The 24,061-nt window shown below is 38.9% G+C and overlaps 1 protein-coding gene across 3 annotated transcripts in view; it reads left to right on the top strand.

Annotated features, from left to right (window-relative positions):
* Positions 1 to 24,061, top strand: part of foxp4 (forkhead box P4) — a 145,532-nt gene that overhangs the window by 81,389 nt on the left and 40,082 nt on the right. For 2 of the 3 annotated variants that reach the window (XM_051122585.1, XM_051122587.1), the window contains exons 4-8: positions 1,402 to 1,524; positions 10,477 to 10,563; positions 17,464 to 17,617; positions 22,602 to 22,806; positions 23,349 to 23,444. In XM_051122585.1, coding sequence (XP_050978542.1) covers positions 1,402 to 1,524; positions 10,477 to 10,563; positions 17,464 to 17,617; positions 22,602 to 22,806; positions 23,349 to 23,444 — 665 coding nt within the window. The remainder of the gene's footprint in view (positions 1 to 1,401; positions 1,525 to 10,476; positions 10,564 to 17,463; positions 17,618 to 22,601; positions 22,807 to 23,348; positions 23,445 to 24,061) is intronic. The other variant, XM_051122586.1, reaches the window with a different exon arrangement.

The raw sequence follows: 24,061 nt of genomic DNA, 5'->3' as shown, positions 1-24,061 counted from the left end.
TTATTTTCCAACCAAGGTATTTGTGTGAAATCAAAAGTTAGTGTGTCATGGAGCTGCTTTTGGGGAAAGGAAAAATAAATACATTTTTGTTTTGTTTTGTATTGTAATTTGCCTTGTTTTTTTATTTATTTATTTTTTTCAATAATTGTCTTTTGTTTTAGTTTTGTTTGTTTGTTTTTTGCAGTGTATGCCATTATTTTCCAACAAATGTGTTTTTGAATTCATAAGTTTTGTGTTTCATGAAGCTGCTATTAAAAAGTAAATAAATAAATAAATAAATAGTAATTTTATTATGATTTATTTGTTTATTCATTTATTCAATCAATAATTCATTCATTCATTCATTAATTCATCTATCGTTTAGTTTTGTTTTGTGTTTTGTAATTTGTTTTGTAATTTTTGTTTTTTTTTGTTTTGTTAAAACAAAGTAACCTTTCACAGGCAACTGTGAGAAACATTTATTAAAATAAAAATGTTGCAATGAAAAAAGTTTCTATTATGAAAAAATTCTGAGTAAAATGTGCTTCTTTTGAAAACATTGTGCTAAGTGAAAAACATAAATATATGTGCATATAAAATATTTTGCTGAAAATATGTGATTTTTCTATAGTGGGGCCATTAAAAATGTTGGTAGGGCAGGTAAACATCTGAACTAATGGCCCCGACCAGGCCTGCAGAGAGAAATCCTCATTGTTGAGCCCGGCTCTTTTTCCATTTCTCTCCTTTTCTGCATATTTGTCATGAGATAAGAATCATGCTTTCCATCTTTACGCCTCGTTCTTGTCTAGCAAATTGCGCTCTCAATTCCAGACTGTTGCAAGTTGTTTCCTGCCGATAGCTATCTTATCAGACTGTTTGTTATTTTTGCCAGGACGTGATTCTCTAGATAACGAATCATAATATTATGTTTATTGAAGTACTTTCAGGCTGATAAAGACTACATACTCAAGGGAAGATTTGATCAACACGGTTTCTCGCTCTCTTTTGGAAAAACTGCCAGGGTTTTACAATGCAAGCAGTGTGGAGCTCTATTGTGTCAACAGAGCTGATGTTATGTGTACTCTCTTTGGCATGACAGGATAAAGAGTTAATTAAAGTGAAGTACAACATTCCTATAGAAACAGAAATGGCTTTGTATCATGTTTAAGGGAAGGATGCATGCTTATGTCACTGTAGCGATGGTGTTTAGTGCACCAATTTTGTTTTTGGGTCCAGATTGTGCATCGATAAGCTTGTTTGTTTTATCACATGCATATTATAATTTGCATTTAACATCAGACTGAATAGACCTGTGATACATTTCAGGGTAATGACCCACTGTTACAGCAGCTGTTACAGAGCGATTATGATGATCAAATACTCACACAACCGGTCACTTATTGGTCTGTCTGCTCTTATTAGGTGCCAGTATCCATGGCCATGATGACCCCACAGATGATAACTCCTCAGCAGATGCAGCAGATCCTCTCTCCGCCTCAGCTCCAAGCTTTACTCCAACAGCAACAAGCCCTTATGCTGCAACAGGTAACACACACACTCTGACACACATGGGTGCCTCGCAAGTCACCACACACAGAACTTTAAACAATATTTGGGAATGTCTGGGCTGCTCAGACATGACATGCCTACACAAACCACACAAAAGGTACATTTTTTCAAAGCCAATTGGTACAAGTTTTATTGGCTAATCAAAATATTACTGAACGCTATTCGCTACATTGTGTTCTTCAAAAGCTCTGCAGTGGGTCTGTGTTTTAGACCATATGCTGTCATTTTCCAGTAAAAGTGTGAACATGTGATAACTTTCATGGAGATTTTCATGGAGTTTCACAATTATTTGGCTTCATATTTGGTTTATTTTATTAATTAATTCTTTTAGGCTAAGCAATTGTATTTATTTATTTATTTATTTAATTTTCACCCAGGCTGAATTTATTTAATCACAAATACAGTAAAACAGTAATATTGTGGAATATTATTACAGTTTAAAATAACAGTTTTTATTTGAACAGTTTTTGTTTTTTTCAGCAGTCATTACTCTTGTCTTCAGTGTCACCTGATCAATGTTGATATATTGACATAATTTTGAGGAAAATTTTTTGATTAATATATTTTGAGGCAACTGTTTTTTTTTTTGTTTGTTTGTTTTTTTCAGGATTCTTACAGAAAGTTCAAAAGCCCAGCATATTTTTGAAATATAATTTTGTGTAACAGTGATATTACTTGTTTTAATGGAAGTCTGTTTCTGCCACTGAATTTAAAAATATATTTTTTAAAAAATGTAATTGTGACTTTAGCTTGCAAATCTGACTTTTTTCTCCACAGAATTGTGAGATATAAAGAGTCATTTTGAGATTTCCAATTCTGAGAACATGTAATTTTTTTCTTTGACTTTATAACTATCTTATAACACAATTGTGAGTTCTCAGTTGTGAGAAAAAGTCATAATTATGAGTTTATATCTTGCAATTCTGACTTTATTTCTCACAATTGCAAGTTTATATACCACAGTTCTAACTTTATAACTCACAGTTGTGAGTTTATATCTCAGTTCTGAGAAAAAGTCAGAATTGCGAAATATAAACTCGTAACTGCAAGAAGAAAGTCAGAATTATGAGTTTATAACTCGCAGTTGTGAGCTTTTTTCTCAATTCAACTTTTAAACTTCTTTCTTGCAATTCTGAGTTTATATCTCACAATTCTCTTTTTTCTCAGAATTGTGAGATAAAGTCAGAATTGCAGGATATAAACTCCCAACTGTAAGAGATAAACTCATAATTCTGACTTTTTCTCAGAGTTGCGTGATGTAAACTCGTTATAAACCCACTATTGTGAGAAATAAAGTCTAAATATCTCATAATTCTGGCTTTATATCTCGAGTTTATAGTATATCTCAATTCAAAGAAAAAAGTCAGAATTGTGAGAAATTGAGATTGTGAGAAATTGTGAGAAACTCGCAGTTGCAAGAAAAGACACAATTACAAACATCTCGCAATTTTGACTTTCTCGCAATTGTGAGTTTCTGACTTGCAGTTGCGAGTTTATATCACGCAGTTCTGAGAAAAAAAGTCATGATTGTGAGGTGGAAACAGGCTTTTTATATGTTTCACTTTTGCTCAAAAAATCCTACTGACCTCAAACTTTTGAATGGTAATGTATAAATTCACATGTATGATAAATACGTGACACTATGAAGTTTATTTATTTATTTATTTTTACTCTGAGGCAGAAATTGGCTTTCATACAAAACTTAATGTTGATTGGAAAATATTAAGTAGGTGCCATGGGGTACAAACTAAACAAACAAGCATACTAAACCTTTTTCAAATATACGTGCACTCAGACATAAAAAACACAACGCCTTGTTCCACACTTCCTTAAGAAAACTTCTTCCCTCCCGTCCGGACCTCAAACTGCTTAAGTCTTACATGTTTTATAGAAGAATCCTGGCAAATTGACGGAAATCTCCGCCTGACGTCCTTCATTCCAACATCTGTTGCCAGCTTTTTTATAGAGTGCCGTCGGATGGCACAGTAAATGCGCATTCATGTGTGATCCCCCTTAATAGGCCCTGAGTGTAGATGTCAGCGTGTGTAATGTAATCGCGTTTTGTGTAACTTTGATTGCATCCTCACAGGCATGCCCGGAATGATATCTTCCCCAGCTTTGATGTTACTTGGCTCTGGCATTTATAAGCGGCATTTACTAGCGTACTAGTGTTGGCGACGCCTTCTTTGGCTGGTGTCGCTACACGTCGACTCGCCGGCGGTCAGGGAGCGCTTATGTTAGAGCGAGGACAATGTTCTCACCCAGCTGCTGAGCCAGACTTTTCCATATCTCTTCCCCCTGTCTCTCTCTCTCTCTCTCTTCTTTCTTTCTTTCTTTGTTTATTAGTTGCACGGCCTCTGCTATCTCGCTGCGATATCGCCTGGAGGCCAGAGGTGCGGCCTCTGAACAGACATGAAGAAACAAACAACTCTGTTTCTCTCACGTCTCTCAAATATTTAACATCGTCCCAAAACTCTGTGACCTTTCCACACACGCCGCTCAGGTCAGGAACCTCTCCGAAACCTCCCTGATTATTTTTCACAGCTAAAAGACGGAAAAAGGTTTTCTGTTACATAAATGATCTTGACAGTGAGCAGAATTGATTTAGTAGTAAGGAGGAGGAGGTCGCTTTAGGCTAGTCTAAATTGCGCTGAGCTGATCTGACAAATTTATCAAGAGTCGCTCACTCGCAGAAATCAAAATTCAGCTGTTTGAAAATGAAACTTAGCACTTTGTCCCCCTCCTCCCGCTTTATTTCTCTCTCTTTTTTTATTCTATATTTAACGAGGATATTGAAATTGAAATAGTTGCCGTTCATGGGCCGTTTTACATCTCCAGTAAAAGCCAGTGGGTTTAATGGTTCGCGGTGGTGATGAACCACGTGAGAAGTGGCTTTTAATGCTCACTCTTTCGCACACGGCAAATGGAGCAATCAGAGAGCCTGCCAACACACACGTACAGCAGTCCGTCCCTGATCTCATCCCGGTGTGTGTGGGAGAACGAGTGGGCTTGGGCTTTTTCTGCATGTGAATACCCTTACAAATACGATTTTACATACAAAGAGGGAGCGCGGGGAAAGCGAGAGCAAGTGCATGTTTATGTATGCGTGTGCACTTATGCATGTGTGAGTTAACCTTTACATCCCTCCAACCCTTAATTACAGCCCAGCTGATATATTTTTCCTTTTTTATCCCCTCTCTGTGCTGTTAAGTAAAACCAAGGTCACAATAATGGGAATCTAAGGTGAATGCCTTTCAAGGCACGCAGTTAACGTGAAAGGGGCCCACTGAATCAAATCATTAAAAAACCCTTAATTATTCTTTAATTATTCCCGCAACTATTCAGCTTCATATTGGCATGAATTAAAGGGGTAATGAGTGGGCGAGAGGCAGCGGGGCCAGGCGGGCGGCGGCGAGGCGTGGAGGAGAGTTTAAACTGAGAGACGGGCGACATATTGCTGGCCGAACGCCTTTAGTGTGGTAAATGGAGTCTCGCTTCACACCTTACGGCTCGCTGACTTCCTCTGTTCAAAAGGGCCGTGGCTCAGCCTCGCAGATGTGAGGTAGCTCACCTTCAATATCCTGTAAAGCGGCACGGCGACAGGTAGCCAAATGAACGCAGTGGTGTGAGATGGCTTTTGTAGAGGGAATACGGCGCTTTAGTGTTGCTTGGTGGAGCTGCTCGTCTGGTTAAAACAGCAGGAGATGAGAGTTCAAGGCTCGTTTGAGACTAGAGATGTGTATACTTGGGGCAGTCCAAGAGAAGTTTTCTGAGGACAGACAGCCAATCGAATGAAAGCTTTCGGTCTTTTGCACAGTCATTCTGTCAGCTGATCATCTGGGTTGTTGGTTTTGGTATGAAATGCAGTTTCCACAGTCGTAGAAAACCTGGAAATATCATGTCAAGTTTGACCTGGAAAAGTCATGAATTTAATGTAATTGAAAATAATGGAAAATAATGTAATTTTTGTGTATATATTATACATTTTTCTGGTCAGCTCTAACATATGTAATCAGTTCTTGCACTCTTGTGAAGAGAAGTGTTTGATTTGTGAGTGAATTGTTTTTTTTTGAATCAGAGTGAGCAAAATGAATGTTTCATTAGTGAATCTGTCTGAATCAAAATTATTTAAAAAACATTTCGATAATCACAAATGACTGGTGAAATAAAACACACACATTATTTTATTTTATTTTATTTTATTTTATTCGTTACACTTTACAATAAGGCTCCATTAGCTAATGTTAGTTAGTGTATTAACCAACATGAAGACACAATGAATGATACATTTACTACAATGTTTATTAATCTTTGTTAATGTTAGTGAAGATACAGTTGTTCGTTGTTAGCTCATGTTAATTCACAGTCAACTAAAACACAACTTTTGATCATAACAATGCATTAGTAAATGTTGAAATTAATATTAAGAATAATAAATGCTGTAGAAATTTTGTTCATTCTTAATTCATGTTAAGTAAAGTAGTTAACTAATGTTAACTTATAAACCTTATTGTAATGTGTTACTATTTTATTTTATTTTATTTTATTTTATTTTATTTTACCTTTCTGCCATTTTAATAAGTATATTACATGACCCAGAGATCTGATTTTAAGTTTAAAAAGGGTGAAAATTCATTTTAAATAGTTTTAAAATGTCCTGCATGATTTTTTTCTATTTTTTTTTTTTTTAAATGTTAAGAACAAATATTCCAGTTAGTCTTTTAATTAATCTAAGGTCAAAAAAGCTGCATACATAATAACTATAAAAAAATTTGTGTAAAGAATTCATTTTCGAGCATGCTGTATTAAAAGTACATTAAAAGTATACTAAAAGTATTTTGCATCAGCTCTTTTTTTTTAAAGTTACACAGTGTTGTGACTTGGTATGTAGCCCACTATTAACTACCTCATTCCTAGAGTAAGCCCGCATTACATCTGTAAACAGTATGTGTGATACGGAGTTAATGAGGGTATCATTATTCTACTTTTCTCCAGCAGCTGTAGCCAGCGTTCCCCCAGGCGCTCTGCCGCGGCCCCTGCGTGTCCAAGGGCCTCCGTGCTCTGCTTCTTCGGTCAACATGTACTTCCATGTCAAATAGGTCATCCATGCGAAGCTGAGATTTTAATCTTAATAGGCTTTCCTGGGTAAATTAATAATCTGAAAGTAAAACAAACAGTGGTGGGTCTGCGGTGGCCTCTGCGGTTAGCCAGGGCTACGGTTGGAGATGTGTAATGACAGTGTTAGTGGGTGCGAGCCAGTCCCACTTAGGACTCTGTAAAAGAGTAGCTAGTTGAAAGTAGCAGCTAGTTCAAATAGGTGAAAGTAAACATGGTAGCATAACAGGAAGCCTTTCTCGTGTAATGTTTTTTCTCCTCCTTCAAATATAGGAGAAGGAAGAGTATTATTTTAAGTGTATAATTTGAAATCTTTGGAGGTGAAAACCTCACACGTATATACAGTTCAGTTTTAGCATTATTTCCAAGTTTTCAAGTGAGCATCAACACTGGTTATTTCTAGTTTAAGTTTACTGCTATTTACTACAGATTTTTGAATCTTCTGAAAAAATGAGTGTCTTTTAAAGACACTTGATTCTCAGGAATAATATGTGGTGTTTTGAGTAATTTTAGTGATTTTTATATTTTACATGGACCCTTGGTTAAAGGATTAGTTCACTTTCAGAATAAAAATTACCTGATAATTTACTCACTCATCCAAGATGTTCATGTCTTTCTTTCATCACTCGAAAAAAAAATTAAGGGTTTTGAGTAAAAAAAGTCTCTATAAAAAAATTTTCCCATGTAGTGGACTTCTATGGGATTATTTTTGTGCCAATAAGAATGAACGTAACTTTATAAAACTGAACGTAACTTTCCAATAAACGATCAAAAATACGCCACTGCAAAAGAAGAAAAACACAATGAAAATGAAAAAATGAACTCAGTCGCACGAATTTAACATGCTCTTCAAATATGCTCCATTCTTTGTTAATGATTTTCAAAGAATCGTTTTCGCGAATCATGGATTCTGAATGCGTTGCCACAACTTTCGATTACGCTTCGCAAATTTTTGTTTGCTGTTTTGGCACAAACCTCTCGTGGGGGCGGGCTTAACAGCGATCTACTCTGATTGGCTAATGAGCTTTTGATGGACAGTTGCTCTCTGAACTGGAAGCACGGACGGTGACGTCAGTGGCGCAATACGTCGTGCTTTGTTTATAGAAACTATCAGAACTGTTGCACACTGTACATGAATAAAACTTTTATCGATGTTATTGATTAACGTTACTTTAGCAACACGAACCTACTTCAAGCTGCCCTGAGGGACAAGCTGAGGTGGAAGATGATGCTGCTCCGTGTCTTTCCTGGGAGCTCATCTTTAGAAACTAAGAGACGACCATAGGTGAAATACTAATAACATTAATACTTAATATAAACAAAGCACGACGTATTGCACACCGCAACAACTTTCCAATATGTGCGCCACTGACGTCACCGTCCGTGCTTCCAGGTCAGAGAGCAACTGTCCATCAAAAGCTCATTAGCCAATCAGAGTAGATCGCTGTTAAGCCCGCCCCCACGAGAGGTTTGTGCCAAAACAGCAAACGAAAATTTGCGAAGCGTAAGCGAAAGTTGTGGCAACGCATTCAGAATCCATGATTCGCGAAAACGATTCTTTGAAAATCATTAACAAAGAATGAAGCATATTTGAAGAGCATGTTAAATTCGTGCGACTGAGTTCATTTTTTCATTTTCATTGTGTTTTTCTTCTTTTGCAGTGGCATATTTTTGATCGTTTCTTGGAAAGTTACGTTCAGTTTTATAAAGTTACGTTCATTCTTATTGGCACAAAAATTATCCCATAGACTTCAGTGGGAGCCAAAGGGTTGAAGGTCCAAATTGCAGTTTCAGTGCAGCTTCAAAGGGCTCTACACGATCCCAGCTGAGGAATAAGTGTCTTATTTAGTGAAACAATCGGTCATTTTCTAAAGAAAATAAAAAAAAATTATATACTTTTACCCACAAAGCTCTTAGTCTGTGTGCTCCAGTTCAAAAAGGTTAGGGTAGGGCAACAAACTATTTTCATCTCATAGTCTCATTTTCTTGTCCAACTTCAAAATCGTCCGACGTTTGAAACTGCAGTTTGGACCTTCAACCTGGTAGTCCCCATAGAAGTCTGCTATATGTAGAAAAATCTTGGAATGTTTCCCTCAAAAACCTTAATTTCTTTCTGAGAAAGAAAGACATAAACATCTTGGATGACATGGGGGTGAGTAAATTACCAGGAAATTTTCTTTCTGGAAATAAACTAATCCTTTAACAACCCTGGCAAGTGTGATAAATAATAGTAATGTTTGTCTTAGCAACCAATAAAAACACATTTTTTGAAGATTTTCACAGATAAAGTAATTGATAATTGTTAATGATTAATCTTATATCCACTCTTTTGCCCATACACACCTGTTTCATGTTTCTGAAGAATGAAACGTACTGCTAACCCTATGCACACTTAAAATCAATGACTCCCACATGCCTCTGTCTGTTCCCAAAGCTTTTAATCAGAGCAAGGTGTGCCATTGCGAGGTGTTTCACAGTGATAAAGCACATACAGGTCTATGTTTACTTGTGTAGAGGAGATAGAGGCCCATTCAGCTGAGCTTTGAATCAGTAACCAGTGTGTAAACACCTTTCTTGTGCTTTATTAGCTTAACACAAACCCCTCACGCAAGCAAACAGAACCAGAAAAAAACACAAAAGGCACTTTTGCATTTGACAATGGCATGATTTTGGATATAATACACCATACTGCACATAATTGAAGGATAGTGCCAGGAATAGGGGAAGCATCCGTGTAGGAATCAAGCAGGTGTCTTTGTTTCAGATGCTTAAGGCATAAATTGGCTTTTTGTGCTGATCTCTTGGCTGGTTTCTACCACCTGTGTTTTAATCGTAACTGTTACTCGGGAGGTAATGAAAACTGCTCTGAGATTAGAAGCAAAGGGCAAATTTTACCAGACAGGTGTTGTGTGTTTTAGTTCAGTCAATCATAAATAAGGAAGCCTGTCTCCACGCTGTCAGGTTTGCCACGCCAAGAGAAGGGTGGACAGATGATTTACAGGACACATTCATACACCACCTGCCAGGTGTTTAAAGCTGCCTTTTAGAGGAATGCTGAAAAAAAGATGAATATGCCTTATTATGGAGGCACTTTAGCCCTTAAGCAAGAAGCTGATCTTGTTTTATCCTGTTTTCATTTTTTTTTTTTGAAGCCTTTAGACATGTGCGACTCCTTGCACCCGACTACCTCATCTTGGATACCCAGTATCATGTGACTCGTTTGATTGTGCTACATTTTCTAGTATAAGCAGATGTACTGGATGATTTTGGGCAGCTTATTGTGTCATGGTGTCTCTTTACAGAAGAAGAACTGATGTTTAAATGGCCTTTACCTGTTTTGTGTAGAGTACTATAGAAAATGGAGAGAAAAGGTACAATACACATGACCTTCCTACATGATTTTGCAATACAGATGAACTTGGCTATTTTGAAACTGTATGTCATTGATGTTTTATTGAAGTGCTCTATTTTTTTACATATATTTGTGTTGCGTCCTTGCTAAACATCCTAAATAATTAAATAAATTTTATATATATATATATATATATATATATATATATATATATATATATATATATAATGTTTTAGACAATATATCTTGAAATAATATTTTTAAGCGTACATTTTACAGTTTTGTATTTTTTTTATGCTTAAAAATATGGTAAATGAAGTTTTAACATTTGATGCATCATTTATTTTATTTTATATTTTATTTTATTATAATATAATAATATATAATATTTTATATATTATTATATTATAATAAATAATAGATTATTTTTTTTATTCAAATCATTCTCTTTCTTCCTCTAGCTGCAGGAGTACTACAAGAAGCAACAGGAGCAGTTGCACCTCCAGCTTCTTACCCAGCAACAGCAAGCAGGGAAGCAGGCCAAAGAGGTGAGACATTTCTGCCCCCTCCTTCTGTAGTGCACTTCACAGTGTACTTCACCCTCATAGCACCCTAGATGAGCATCCTCAAGATGGCTGACACATCATTTGTCACACAGCAGAGGCCAGTTCCTCTTGAAAGCCATAAACCAGCTCTTTGAAAATAACTGTATTCTCATATGTGAGATGATTGTATGACTGATTTTGTGCTGCACTGAACGGCACAGACCTTATAAAGTCTCTGTAATCACTGAGCATTACATAAAATCCTCAATAGGAAAATAAACGGATGCCAACATCTTTTTTTCCCTCTTCTCTCAAGCACTCAATTGCATTTTGTGTATTAAGCAATTCAAAAACGCGGATTAAGACGTTTGGGGAATATGGATTTTCATTTCTCTGCCGTTGACCAAAGTCATGCTCCAAACCTTACCATGGGCTTCCCTGCTAATACTCGTTAAGTATTAATTTACAAGTCACCGCTTGCTAAGCCTAGTGGAAAATCCCTATTACAACCCACTATGGTGTAGTCAACGAGTTTCTTTAATTGTCAATTAATGCACTGGAGGCGGAGAAGGACCTGATCTGGGTAATGAAGGTGAGGGGGAATCATGTTGGATCACTGAGGATAAGACTGCAGCACAACAAAGGCATGGCGTAATCGCTTGCCTGCGCACTGCAGGAGGGGAGATCTGCGCTAATCTGGCGGACAAATGAAATCCAAACTTTTGCGGCCTGTGTGTCAGTAGCATGAGATATATCTGATACAACTTAATCAAGGAGTTTTCATGAGGGCTTAATGAACAGACAGCTTAGTGCAGAGATTAGCACAGTTGCTAGCAACATGCAGTTTACAGTAGCTTGTGTAGGTGAAAAGAAACTAGGTTATTGTGCTTGCGTCCCTCCGAAAAAAAAAAAACATAATCTTAAAACAGCCTGAGAGAAAGTTTTCTGGTCTTTAAGATGGTTTAGGAAAGTCTAGTTAGTCTCCCAGCTTTCCATCTGGTTTGCAGCCTGTCTGTCTAAAAAAGCCTCAAATAGCAGATATTAGCACATAGCTGCTAGAACAGTTGCACGTCCTGATTTTGCTAAGTTAGATGTGTTCCTGGGTCAACATATTTTAATCCAAAATTTTAATCTTGACCATATCCCTACACCTAAACTTACCCATGAGTAATCCCTAAAATCAGGAAATGATAGATGAATGACACTGATGTACAACCACCAAACACTGATTGTAAGCCTAAATGTCATAAAAACTATAAACTGTTTTTTCAGATCTGATTGGTTAATCACAATGTTGTTCCAGGCTCAACAAAGATGTTCATCCAGGAACATGCCGTACTTGGTAAAATCAGGTTCTGCTAGCGCAGTTAGCCTGTGTTGCCTTGTTAACTTCCCAGCCTCTACAAACCGGTGTTATTCCTTTATGAAATTTAACCATGGTTTTATTATAGTAAAAGTGTTGAATTGGTCTAGCTTGTCTCCTAACCTCACTAGTCTGGTGTTAAAATGGTTTAACTGGTCAGTCAGATGGGTTTACAGATCTGAAAAGAGTCCGAAACTATCATAATAGCAGAGATTAATAGCATAGCTTCTATACTGTTATTAGAAAGTTAGCCTGTATAGCCTTTCTAGCCTCTCACCCTCCACAAACTTGTTAAATTGGTCTAGCTTGTCTCCTAGCCTCACTAGTCTGGTGTTAAAATGGTTTAACTGGTCAGTCGGATGGGTTTTCAGATCGAAGAGTCAGAAACCATCAAAATAGCAGAGATTAACACATAGCAACTAGCACTGTTACTGGAAAGTTAGCCTTTGTAGCCTTGCTAACCTCATCCCACCCTCCACAAACTGATGTTAAATTGGTCTAGCTTGTCTCCTAACCTCACTATTCTGGTGTTAAAATGGTTTAACTGGTCAGTCAGATGGGTTTAAAGATCTGAAAAGAGTCCAAAACCATCAAAATACCAGAGATTAGCAGCTATCACTTCTATAACAGTTGCTAGCAAGATGCAGGGTATGTATAGCCTGTGTAGATAAAAAGAGGGCAAGTGGATTGCGGGATTGAGGTGAGCCATGCAAACTGATCAAATGAGTCTGAGCTGGTTTTAAAATGGTCTAGATTGTCTCCACGCCTGACTCAGATGGTTTTTTAGCAGATTTAATGAGTCCATGCCCAGCTGACATTGTGAAAAGTGCCTAAAAATCCAACAAAATAAAAAACAGACTCCAGCACTAACCATGTTAGAAGACTAGCTACCTTACTTCAGTTGTTTTAAATAAGAGAATAATCTGTGGTCCAGTTGTATTTATGGACTCTGCTAACAACTAATACGTCAGTTCTCGCCTGAGCTGTATTAGATTGCTGGTTTGCAGTCCTCCGTATTTGTGACTGAGAGGATAAGAAAATGAATGAGCTCTTGACTTCATAGCAGGTGAGAGACTAAGGCGGGTGGCGGGAGGGGGTGGATGCTATAGGCCATGGAGGACAGGGATTAAGACCCGTTAGATATGCCACAGACAGCATTGTGACTGATAGAGCAAATGCGTGGCAAATGCACACGATGCCCAAAACACACGTACACAGAGTGACACACACAAGCTCTTCAAATGGGACCAGTATCCTGACATTTTCCTCAGATAGTCAAGGAACGTGACAGAGACCAAGGGGAAGAAAGAAAAGGAAAAAGATTGAAAAGTGAGAGGGAGGGGAAAGGTATAAAAAAGCATGACTAACCTTATTCAAGGCCTCAGGAGTTTTTCAGACATTTTCCCTTATTAAATATTGGAGCTAGGGAGATGGTGTGCTCTCCGAGTGGAAGGAGAGCAGGGAAATTAAATTGAGAGGGCAGTGGTCAGCTCCACTTCCCCGTGGATCAGCTCACGTTTGTTTAGGGTGTCTTTAGTCGACCTAAAATATGGCCCTATGTAAGGGCCTTTGATGCGCATCATTCAGTAGTGTCCTGCATTAGCCAAAATCATGACAGTCCACCACATGAATAGCTATTTCAATCGCATGTGAATAAATGCAAATATTCCCTAAAACACCCAGTCAGGAACATGGCACCAGCTTCCTTTGAAATATTGTTTGATGACTGCGCCTGATGCGCCCGTTTCGTCCACTTCTTCACCCCAAATGCTGCTTGTTTATACATGAGAGCATGTCAGGGGAGGTGTGCAGACTGGTATAATAATTATTATTATTGATTACTACTGATTACTTGAGTCAGTACATTAAAACGAAAACAATATCTTAAAATTGAAAAGAAGCAGGTTTTTACAATCAGAAATTTCTTAAACCAGTGAATAATTTATTTCGGAGGAAACGTTTAGATATCTAATATTTATAATAATATAAATGTGGTTGGTTTGTATTGGTGATGTAATATGTAAAAGATGCGAGACTTGCACTTGGACCATAGTACGACCCAGTGAAAGAAAAGGTTGAAAACCGCTGATTTATGTGTTAACATACAATCCTATTTATGGAGATGGATTGGATGCTAGGATGGATGCTATCTGAAATATCAATACAAGGCAAATACAAGTATTATGTTAGGCCATGCTGAAGGTTTCATCTGTGTGAGTGTGTGTTTACACCTGTGTTGTCCACCGTGTATTGGTGTTCCCCTGGGAACGAGTGCACTGACAGCACTGGACTAAAAGTGAAGCAGTCAGGTGTAAGGAGAAGAAAGAAGATAGCAACACAAGTATGTGTGGTGTTTCCCATCCCTCCAGCCCTCTTTAAAAGCCCTTCATCTTCTGAAACCTCCCTTTTCTTTGTTCTGCCATGCTGTTGGTCCACCAGACACAGTAAACTGCCCCCTGCAGCCAACGCCATCTCTGGCACCACCTTCTCAATTTTGTCATCGGTATATTTTGTTTTGTCATTATTAGCATAAGGTTTCAACAATCATGGCAAGCAGCCTATTCATATAATCTGAATTAAAATTGGAAACCCGAACTCTCAGGACTTTGTTTTTGTAAAGCAGTCGAAGACGGAGAGATGACATGTTGTGCTCTCCCTGAGTAAAAGACGCTTTAATTGCCGCCCATATCACTGCCAGTCAGCTCGAGCAGGTTGAGAGGTGAGATAGACAGAAAGAAGAAAGGGAGAGATGGTTGCCACACACATTTTTGCATCATCAATCCCGACTTTTGCTCTTTTTCTGTTTTTTATTGTTTCACCCGCTCTCTCTCTCTCTCAGTTTGACGGTTGAGCTGTGGAGTCACCCTGGAGTCAGCCTAATGAAGTAGCGCTGTCAGTCGGCCCTGGCGTGCCCAAACTCTGTTTGATGTGCTCATAAATCAAGCTGACAGGCCTGTTACTCCGCTAGCTTTAGCCACTCAACTGCATCTAATGTAAACAGCGTGCAGACACAATGTGTTAAAGAACTTGAACTGTGTCCCATGGGACCCAAACAGGGAGAGGAAGAGAAAAGAGAGAAGACATGGATGAAGAGGAGGAGGAAGCGAGAGGGATAGACATGCTGAATATTGGCATTACCTCACTTCTTTCAGTTGCATGTGTTTCTCTGTTAGCATTTTTATTGAATCTGTCATTCTCAAAAGTTAGGGCAGAGAGCAAGTATGGACCTCCACAGAGAGCAGAGGCTGAATTTAAGAAAGAAAAAAGTTTTAAAAATTCTTAAAAATAATTTAAGAATTTCAATTGACATTCTCAGATAGTTTCTATTTTTGTGTATGTGTGCGGAATGCTGCTGAAAAATTACATAAAAACAAGGTCCTTACTTGAGTTGATTTTGTAAAGTTGAAGTGTGTTTTTTTTTTTCTTAAAGGGGACATCGGATGCGAAATTCACTTTTACATGGTGTTTGCATATAAATGTGTCTTAGCAGTGTGTGGACACAACCACCCTACAACGATAAAAATCCATTCACTCCTTTTATTTAATTCCTGAGCCAGTTGTACCCTGTTCATTTTCTCCCAACATCAGAGCCACTGAGGACGCAGTGGATTAGTTTTGTTTTTAATGACAACAGAAGGGGGCGGGGTGAGCAAAGCTCATTAGCATTTAAAGCGACATGCACCAAAACAGCTTGCTATGAACAGAGATGTTTTTGACAAGGCAAAAAGGTGATGTTTTACACAACCTTTCAGGAATTTTAACCAAAGTATGTTCCAGACTTTTCATGAAGACCCTTAAGATACAACTTGTGGAAAATGGGAATCCAGTGTCCCCTTTAACTTTGTTTTTAAGTTGTTAACTTATTATAAAGTTATTATTTTAAACTATTGAAATCAATTATGACTTGATTCTCTTGTTGCAAGCACCTATTCCAAATCGTTCATTTATGAGGATTCGTGATTGTTAGGATGCTGCCTTTGAAGACAGTTGCTTATGGATGTAGTAGGGAACAAAGCAGCTCACTAGGTTTTGGAAAAGGGCTTGTGTTTTTTCTCTTCTCTGTTGATGTTGACCCATGTGGCCTTTTCCCATGGGGCCTTGCGCCCCAGGCGGAGGCCTCAAACACTTCTCTGACAGTGAGATTAAGAAACTACCTTTAATTATTTTTCTTTTTTATTTTCCTTCCCTCCTTCAACATTTTTTCTCTCTCCCCTCTACTTTTTTCGTGCCGTTATCTTAAAGGAGATAAGGCCCATCTCTCATTGGGAGAACATCAAAAAGCATGTCGCTGGAAACAGTGGTTTGACTCAGGCCGGTTCAGGAAGGAGGACATTTATCACCACGACACCAACTGACCTTATCGGCACATGCCATGTATTCCATAGCACTCACCCTTACCCTTACACACACAAACACACACACAACACACAGCTCTCCAAATCTGTGCCTCTCTTCTGTAGAAATGAGTGTGTAATGATTGCTTTATTGTTTTAAATCTAAAAAGTACTTCAAACATGGTTTCCAAAACAGCATTGGTCAGAAAAACAGGTACACTTTTGTTTAAAAGTGGGGGTTTGTAAGATTTCATAATGTTTTTCAAAGACGTGTTACCAGGGCTCACCAAGACCTTCCAAAATGTCATTGGTTGAGACAGTGTTGCCATGCAATGTCACTTAAAACATCATAAATTATTATTTAAATCGTTATTTTCAAGGCTTTTTCTTCACCTTGGCCTTTTTTTCTATTCTTTCCCTCCTCTGGCTAAAGATCTAACTTTTTTGTTGTGTTTTTATACAAGTTCAGGGCTGGTCTTGGAGTACTCTGTGCTTATGTCATAACTGATAAAACGGTTTGCTCATTTTTCATCTCTTTGTTAAACGTCACCAGAAGTCGGTTGGAACAAAAATAAATCTCTTGATAGCTCAATGATGACTATCCGCACACATTGAGACCTGTTTATGAAACAGAGAAAGAGGGTTTTGGAGTCATGCTTCTCAAGTTTCACAAAGCACATTTCATGCATAGTGAAAAAATACCAAGCCTTATCGTAAAATGATAAACATCTGATGTCATATAAGCTGGAACTGTTCTTAACATTCTGCACAGATGTTGTTAGTCACTGTTTATTGCCGTGTTAATTGCGCGCCAACCACATGCTAACAGATTGCTACACGCAGGAATGAACAAGCGTGTTTGCAAGATTGTCGGTCCTAGAGCACATGGAACTGTCACTCTTAGATTAATGTGTTATCTCTTAAGCTTCACAATGCACTTCAACACTTTGAACCGAGTCGCAGCATTTTGTTGTCTGCTTGTTGTCTACTGCCACAGGAAGTGCTTTGTTGATTGGGGGGGAAAATATCTCTATTCCAGGATATGCCCTATCTAAACATGTCCTGGACGAAGTTGAAGGCTTATAAAAGCTAATGAATGTCCCGTCTTTCCCGCCCTCTCCATCCTGCAGCTCTCCAAGTCTCTTCCTCTCACTTTTCCCATCCGTTTGTTTTGTTGTGTAACATGCTTCTCTCTCTTGTTCTCAGCAGCAGCAGTTGGGGAATAAACAGCTGGCTTTCCAGCAGCAGCTGATCCAGATGCAACAACTACAGCAGCAACACATTCTGAATCTACAAAGACAAGGCCTAGTGAACCTACAGCCAGGCCAAGGAGCAGTACCCATTCAGAGCCTGCAGCAAGGTACACATACCAATGCAATCACACTCAGCATGCATACTTGGCTCAGGATTCACAGTTTCCTGCAAATGAGTAAGATGTCCGAACTCTCAATGTTTATGATACAGTAGCTGGATGATGTACTGTATCTGCTGAAATTGAGTTTCAGTAGACACCTGTGAGGCTACAGGTGCTACCCAGTGTTATCATACTTTTGATTAATATTTTATATAAGCTTTATTTTAATATTTTCAGTTTTAATTTTAATTGTAGTTCAGCTTTAGTGATTTTTATGTGCTTTTGTCATCTTAATATTTTTATTTAGGCAAATTAACTTTCATTTTATTTTTATTACTATTGTTTTTTTCCGGTTTTAGTTTTTAGTTTTAGATTTTGTTTTTTTTCCAGCAAGTAATTTTAGTGCTTCAGTTTAAATTTAATTTTACTTTAAGCTTTTCACCTAATTTTTTTTATAGATTTTTATTTAATTTCATCTTTATTTAAATTGACATTATTTTCATAGTTTTATTTATCAACACTACATAAAATAGTAAGACTTGTTTTCGTAGTTTCTTTATTAGGAGATATATTTTGTATTACTGCCCTGGCAGATTTTTTAAACTTGTTTTTATCTTGTTTATACCCAAAACAAGTGGAAAAATGTACTTATTTAATTAGACAAAATAAGTTTTATGTTTAAGATGAAAGCAAGTATTTTTTAAGGACTTTTGGCTGTTCCAACTAGAAAACAAATCAAAGACTAATTAATAACTTAAGAGGTCATTTTTAATTGAGTGTCAATTTTACACCTTGGCTGAATAAAAGCACAAACAAGTTAAAGTAACATCAAACTATTGAAGCCATTCATCTAATGAGGTATTATAGGAGGACTTTGATGAATTTAGGATTTTTGTCAGACATTTGTATTGCAGTTTCTGATTTGAAATAATGTATATCTTTGAACTCTTCCCGAGCTCCTTTAGCTGGTCACTATTGACCACAAACATCTGACTCCATCTAGTCCCATGGTGAGGTGCTACAACCGCAGGCCTCTCAGCCCGGTGGTCTGTTTCTTTCACAGCTCTCCTCTTGTCCTCAACAGCCAGAAAAACACCAAAGAGTGTCTGATTCGCTCCTTTAGCGATGCCTATTAAAGGAAAGCGGAGCTCTGGAGGAAATGCAGCGTGCTAAATAAATGCAGCATCTGTGTTCTTACCCGTAGCTCAGGACCAGATGGCGGTCTCAGGCTGAGGCCAGACCTGCGTCCGCCGCCCACTTATTCTTCCTTAGTCAGCCCCAACCACACACACACACACGCACGCACAATCTCAGATTGCCCCGCTACTACACGCGCAACATTGAATGCTAATAAAGCTGGCTGTAAAATGAATCCCTTATTCGTCTTCCTCCAAAATTTGGCAATGAGCTATCATCTCAATCTATTAGAGCGGGATGGAGCCCCCCGGAGACTAACTACAGCCATGTCCATAGAGCCACATGTGAAGCTTGTTAACTTAATCAGCTCATAAAGAGATAAAAGCAAAGCTTGATTGTTGGTTTTGTGGAAGGCAGTCATTTGGATAATAGGTAAAATATGCCACAAAATTCACCGGGCTTTGTGCACAGGCTGGGAGGGGGCTTATGTGTGTGTGTCCGTGAGTCTTACACGCTCCAGACGCACTTATCCTACAGAAGGAAATGGAGGTTTTGGATCATTTTTGAATGTATTTTTCCATTTTTCTTTGTTTTGTCAAATTGCCCCTACCAATAATGGATCTTGACTGTAAACTGGCCACTGTCCACCGAAATTAGACACATCAACTTTTACAGGTTCCACAGCGGTCGTAACATTGTAAGAGCCTCAACAGGACAGAACAAACAGGGAGCCGACTCCAGTTTCCATGCCGAAATCCCTGCCACTCTTGCCGATAGGGCCTCCAAAATGATCCAGGCCTTTTATTAGAGTGCTTGACTCTCATTCTCACCCATTGCTCTTGACATCTCTGATTATTTCAGTCTTAAGAAAACATAGACTCGTCATCCGGAATCCTGAGTGGGCCTACCACACACACGCACACACACACATGCGCACGGCTGCTTTTAGAAAAGTAGTCTGGTGGAAAAAAAAGAGAGGGAGAGAGCAACGAGCAAGGCAGAGGAAGGTTCGCAGATTGATGAAAATAATTTTTCACAACAGCTGTAAACTTTTGGCTTTGGCATCTTTCTGGCATAGACCCTCGCGCCCACCCCCACTGCTTATGTCATTGTTTCAAGGGGTCTGAAGAACAATAAACTTTGGGCTCTTGGAATCCCTTCAACAAATCCTGCGACAGAGCAGAATCACGGAATTTCCCCACAATCCCTCTCTGAAAAGAAGCCCTCCATTATGACTGGCCAGCCAACCATGCGCATTCTTCTGGCCAGTCATGCTTGGCCGTAGCTGCCGCTGAAAAGGATTTGTTCTCTGATCCATGGGTGGCGCCAACCGTTGTTGTTGTTTTCGTGTTTGTTTTTATGTGCCCAGTCATTCCCTCAGAAGGCTAGAGTTTCGAACCCAAGTGACTCACTGCATTAGACAGACTGTTAGTTGGGATGACTTTTGTTTCTTTGTAATATTCACTTAACAGTTACAGTAAGTCATTTTAATTCGTGTCCAAAGGGTGCAACCAGATCTGTTGGCCTCGGCTTAATGCTTTGTGATCACCATGCCAAACTTTTCTTCAGTTTTTTTTTTCAGGATTTGTGATGCATGGAGCTTGAAGAGGGAGCAGATATGAGAAACCAAAGGGGAATTTGTAAAGTTGCCTTGTGGCCACCTACTGAATATTAATCAGATTTTTAGAAAGTGTGATGTAGTCTGAGCTTCTTTAAAACAGTAGCATAAATGCTTATTATATTACATTATATTATGTTATATTATATTATATTATATTAAAAGTTTGGCATCAGTATGATTTGGAAGAAGTATATCCTTTTATTCATTTTTGATCAAAGTGATTTTATTTAAAATGAATATTGTTATTTTAAAATTTCATTAAAGAATTCTGAAACATAAATGTTTCTTGGGCACCAAATCAGTATATTAGAAAAATTTTGCTTTGCCATCACAGGAAAGAAGCTACATTTTAATATATATTTTTAATATATATTTTTACTGACCTCAAACATATGATGCAAGTGGTGCAGAGATTATACACTTTAAATTTAAAGATGAGGTGTTTAACTTCAAGAAGAAGAATTTCCAAAAATAATGTCTGTTTCCAAGCAGGTTTCCCTAAAACTTGTCTGCTACTGGTCAAACAAACATGTAGCCCCGCCCCAAACTCACATCATTGGTTGAGACAGTGTTGCTATGCCAGGCTGCTCAAACTAACAGAATAATGTTTTGAAAACACCACAGTGTTTATAGATGCCAGAGAAATCAACCTTAGAATGGTTTACTCATAGTCTCTGCACATTAACTAAAGTTTTAACTTCACCACACACATCAACTTCAATAAACCGTCTACTAAACATTAAATATTACACACAATTTCAGGAACACACATTCGTGTGGAAAGATGAGGTTGGCTTCAATGATTTCTGTGAAATGTGTGTGTGAGAAATTGAGAGTGTGTGGCCAACCACAGGGGAAACGCCTCACCTGCCCCTCTGTGTGTGTGTATGTGTGTGTGTTTGGAAGAAAATGAGATACAAAAACACTTCACTGTAGGTAAACCGCTCCATCTCCACCCTGCGTCCTCCCTTCCACTTCCTATGTTCTGGCTGCTCTTTCACAAAACTTGCAAAAATCACCTCCCTCCCCCTGTCCACGGCAACAGCGCCATGCCACCGGGCTGGCTCGCTTATTTGGAGGGTTAAAATACATCCGTGGCCCTTTGGTGCTCTGTCAGGTTGTCTGTGACTAGTGAACAACAGCATGTAGCTGCAAGTGTGGCCATACATCATTTCGCTGGCCCCAGGCCTGCTGGGAAGAGAGGGGGTGGGGGGATGAAGAGAGCCAGGCCAGGCGAGGAGTTTTGTTTTGGCGGGGTCCGGGACAAGAATGCTGGCGGACCAGACATAATATTTAGATTGCTATTAAGTCTTTGCCATGTGAGATAGCATAGCAGGCTGTGGCTTTTCGGGAACAGTGTGCGCCAGACGAGCTTGGGCGGCCCCCCTTCTTCTGCTCTTTTTTTTTTTACACCCTCAAATTTCCCTCCCAACCTAGACCCCCTCTGCCTTTCCAAGAGACAAAAAAACTATTCTGAATTCAGCAAGTTTGAGGGGAAAATAAAACAAAAAAAAATTGCCAGGAGAGCATCTCACCAAGATTAATTCACTTGGTGAGCTGCAGTGCCGGTCGGGACAGTGATAATTACAAATGTAGGTAGCCAGGGGGGTTTGCGGAGATGTTGAAAGATAACAAAAACACGGTGAAATTAGCCATTTGCTTCCTCCGTTTTGGACGGGTCCCTCCTTCTGCTGTCTTGTGAACTTAACAAGTCCCGCTGGCATGCCCTCCTCCCCTAGTGAAGTGTGGCGCGGTGTGCGCCTGGTGTTTTATGGCTTGCCACACTAATGTCAGCGCACTGCCAGGCTTTGAGATCTCTGGGGCGGGATGCGCTGCCAGCTGGCCACCGTTCAAGATGTGGTGAACTGTAGGGTGGGAGCTTTGGAGGTGTGATAAGGAAAGACGCAGGATTGGATGCTTTCCGAAGGAGCTCTCGTCATTCAACACCGGGCTTATAGTCTGTAGCACAACAAAGATGAGAAAAACTAATAAACATACTGAAAAACTCTTTGCTTAGAGAAGGTTTCATCATATGCCACCTGTTGTTGACTCAGGGCTTTTAAACCACCTTTTTATGTTTGTGTTTCAATAATTGTGGATTATAGCACTTGGTGTTTACAGTTTACTAAAGGTGGTAGTTTTTTCTTTTCTCTGTTTAAGGAATTTATGATTTATGGTAATGAGTTATTTATAGTTTGAAGTAATCTCTGGTTTGCTTTTTGTCCCTCTCAGCCATGTGTCCCACTGACCTGCAGCAGTTGTGGAAGGACGTGGCCGGTGTTCAGAGCACAGAAGAGGCCATGAAACACGAGGGCCTCGATCTGACCACCAACAGCTCCAACACTACCTCATACTCGGCCTCCAAGGTCTCACCTCAGATCCCCCATCATCCTTTGCCAAATGGACAGAACTCTGTGCACACTCCAAAGAGAGACAGGTCAGTGGAAAATGCACCGGCATTGTTTGTAGTCCAAAATGTTTCGTGGCTAGTAATAAATGTTTAAATTAATCAAAACATCTGCAGCTGGCAGGTAGATATGTACATCTTGACACTGGTTGCAATTACAAACAGCTAATAAGTAACAACTGACAGTATATTGAAAGTAAGCAAACAAAGAACTGCTATAGCTATGCTAATGTATTTTTGTCATGAGCATTTAGAGTGCCGACTGCTACATGACAGATTTCGTAAACGGATATTTTTGTCACACGTCATATTTCTGCTGTCAGGTGCTGTTTGATAAGCTGATGTAAAATGCCTGGGTTCATTTGATATTTGGTGCTCGTGTGAGTTCCTCAGAACATAGCATGCCTTCAGCATGACTGACGCCCCTGTGCCAGTTTAGCATGAGTGTGTGTGTGTGGAATGGGTGAAAGTGTACTCTGATAATTTAGCTGAGAGGTGAGCAGCTGTGTGTGTTTGAGAAAGAGAAAAGTGGTCCTACTGTGGGGTACTCATACATTCTTTCCATTTTTAAGAGCAAGACTCTTTGAGTGGATCTCGTCTTTCACCAAGGAGTCCAGTGACGAGCATCTCACGCCTTATTCCAAAGGCGCTCCCCTGCAGAGCACCCAGTGAGTAACACACACATATGTATATACACATATACCTATCCATCTAAATGAGGACATACATACCTATTGTTTTTATATAACGGTGATTTATCAAACCTACACAGGGCCAGCCCACTCTATACATACACACCACACCAGGGGCATTTCCTCCAAGGAGGCAAGAGAGGCAGTGTCTACTCAAAATATTGGATGAGAAAAAAAATCATAGTACAAAAATAACACAAAGGCTATATTACAACATAAAAGTGTATAAATCACTTGTTTTTTTCTAAAGACACATTGTCCAGTGGCGACACCAACAGGTAAAGTCACAGCGGAAGTCCGCGTCTCTGACGCCTCCCCTGAGCCCATTGAGTTTTAACAGACCCCCTAAAGTGTGCGGTGGGTTTTATGGGGGGTAATTGGGAATGAATGGGGGAAAGTCACATGAGAGTCACATATCTCACTATAGTTGGATATGACTGGTTATGATTGGCTTTGATTGGTTAATGCGCTAAATCCCGCCTTTCGTGTTCGTTTTTACATTGTTAATGTAAAAATATCAAATATAAGTGTTTTTTCTATCTTTCTGATAGTAAGTAATGGTTATTTAACCTAGAAAATGTGACTGGGACATG

This window comes from Labeo rohita, chromosome 11 (genome assembly GCF_022985175.1).
Source record: "Labeo rohita strain BAU-BD-2019 chromosome 11, IGBB_LRoh.1.0, whole genome shotgun sequence".
Taxonomy (NCBI): Eukaryota; Metazoa; Chordata; class Actinopteri; order Cypriniformes; family Cyprinidae; genus Labeo; species Labeo rohita.
Note: the sequence above shows the minus strand (reverse complement) of the source record. Positions and strands in the feature narration are given on the sequence as shown.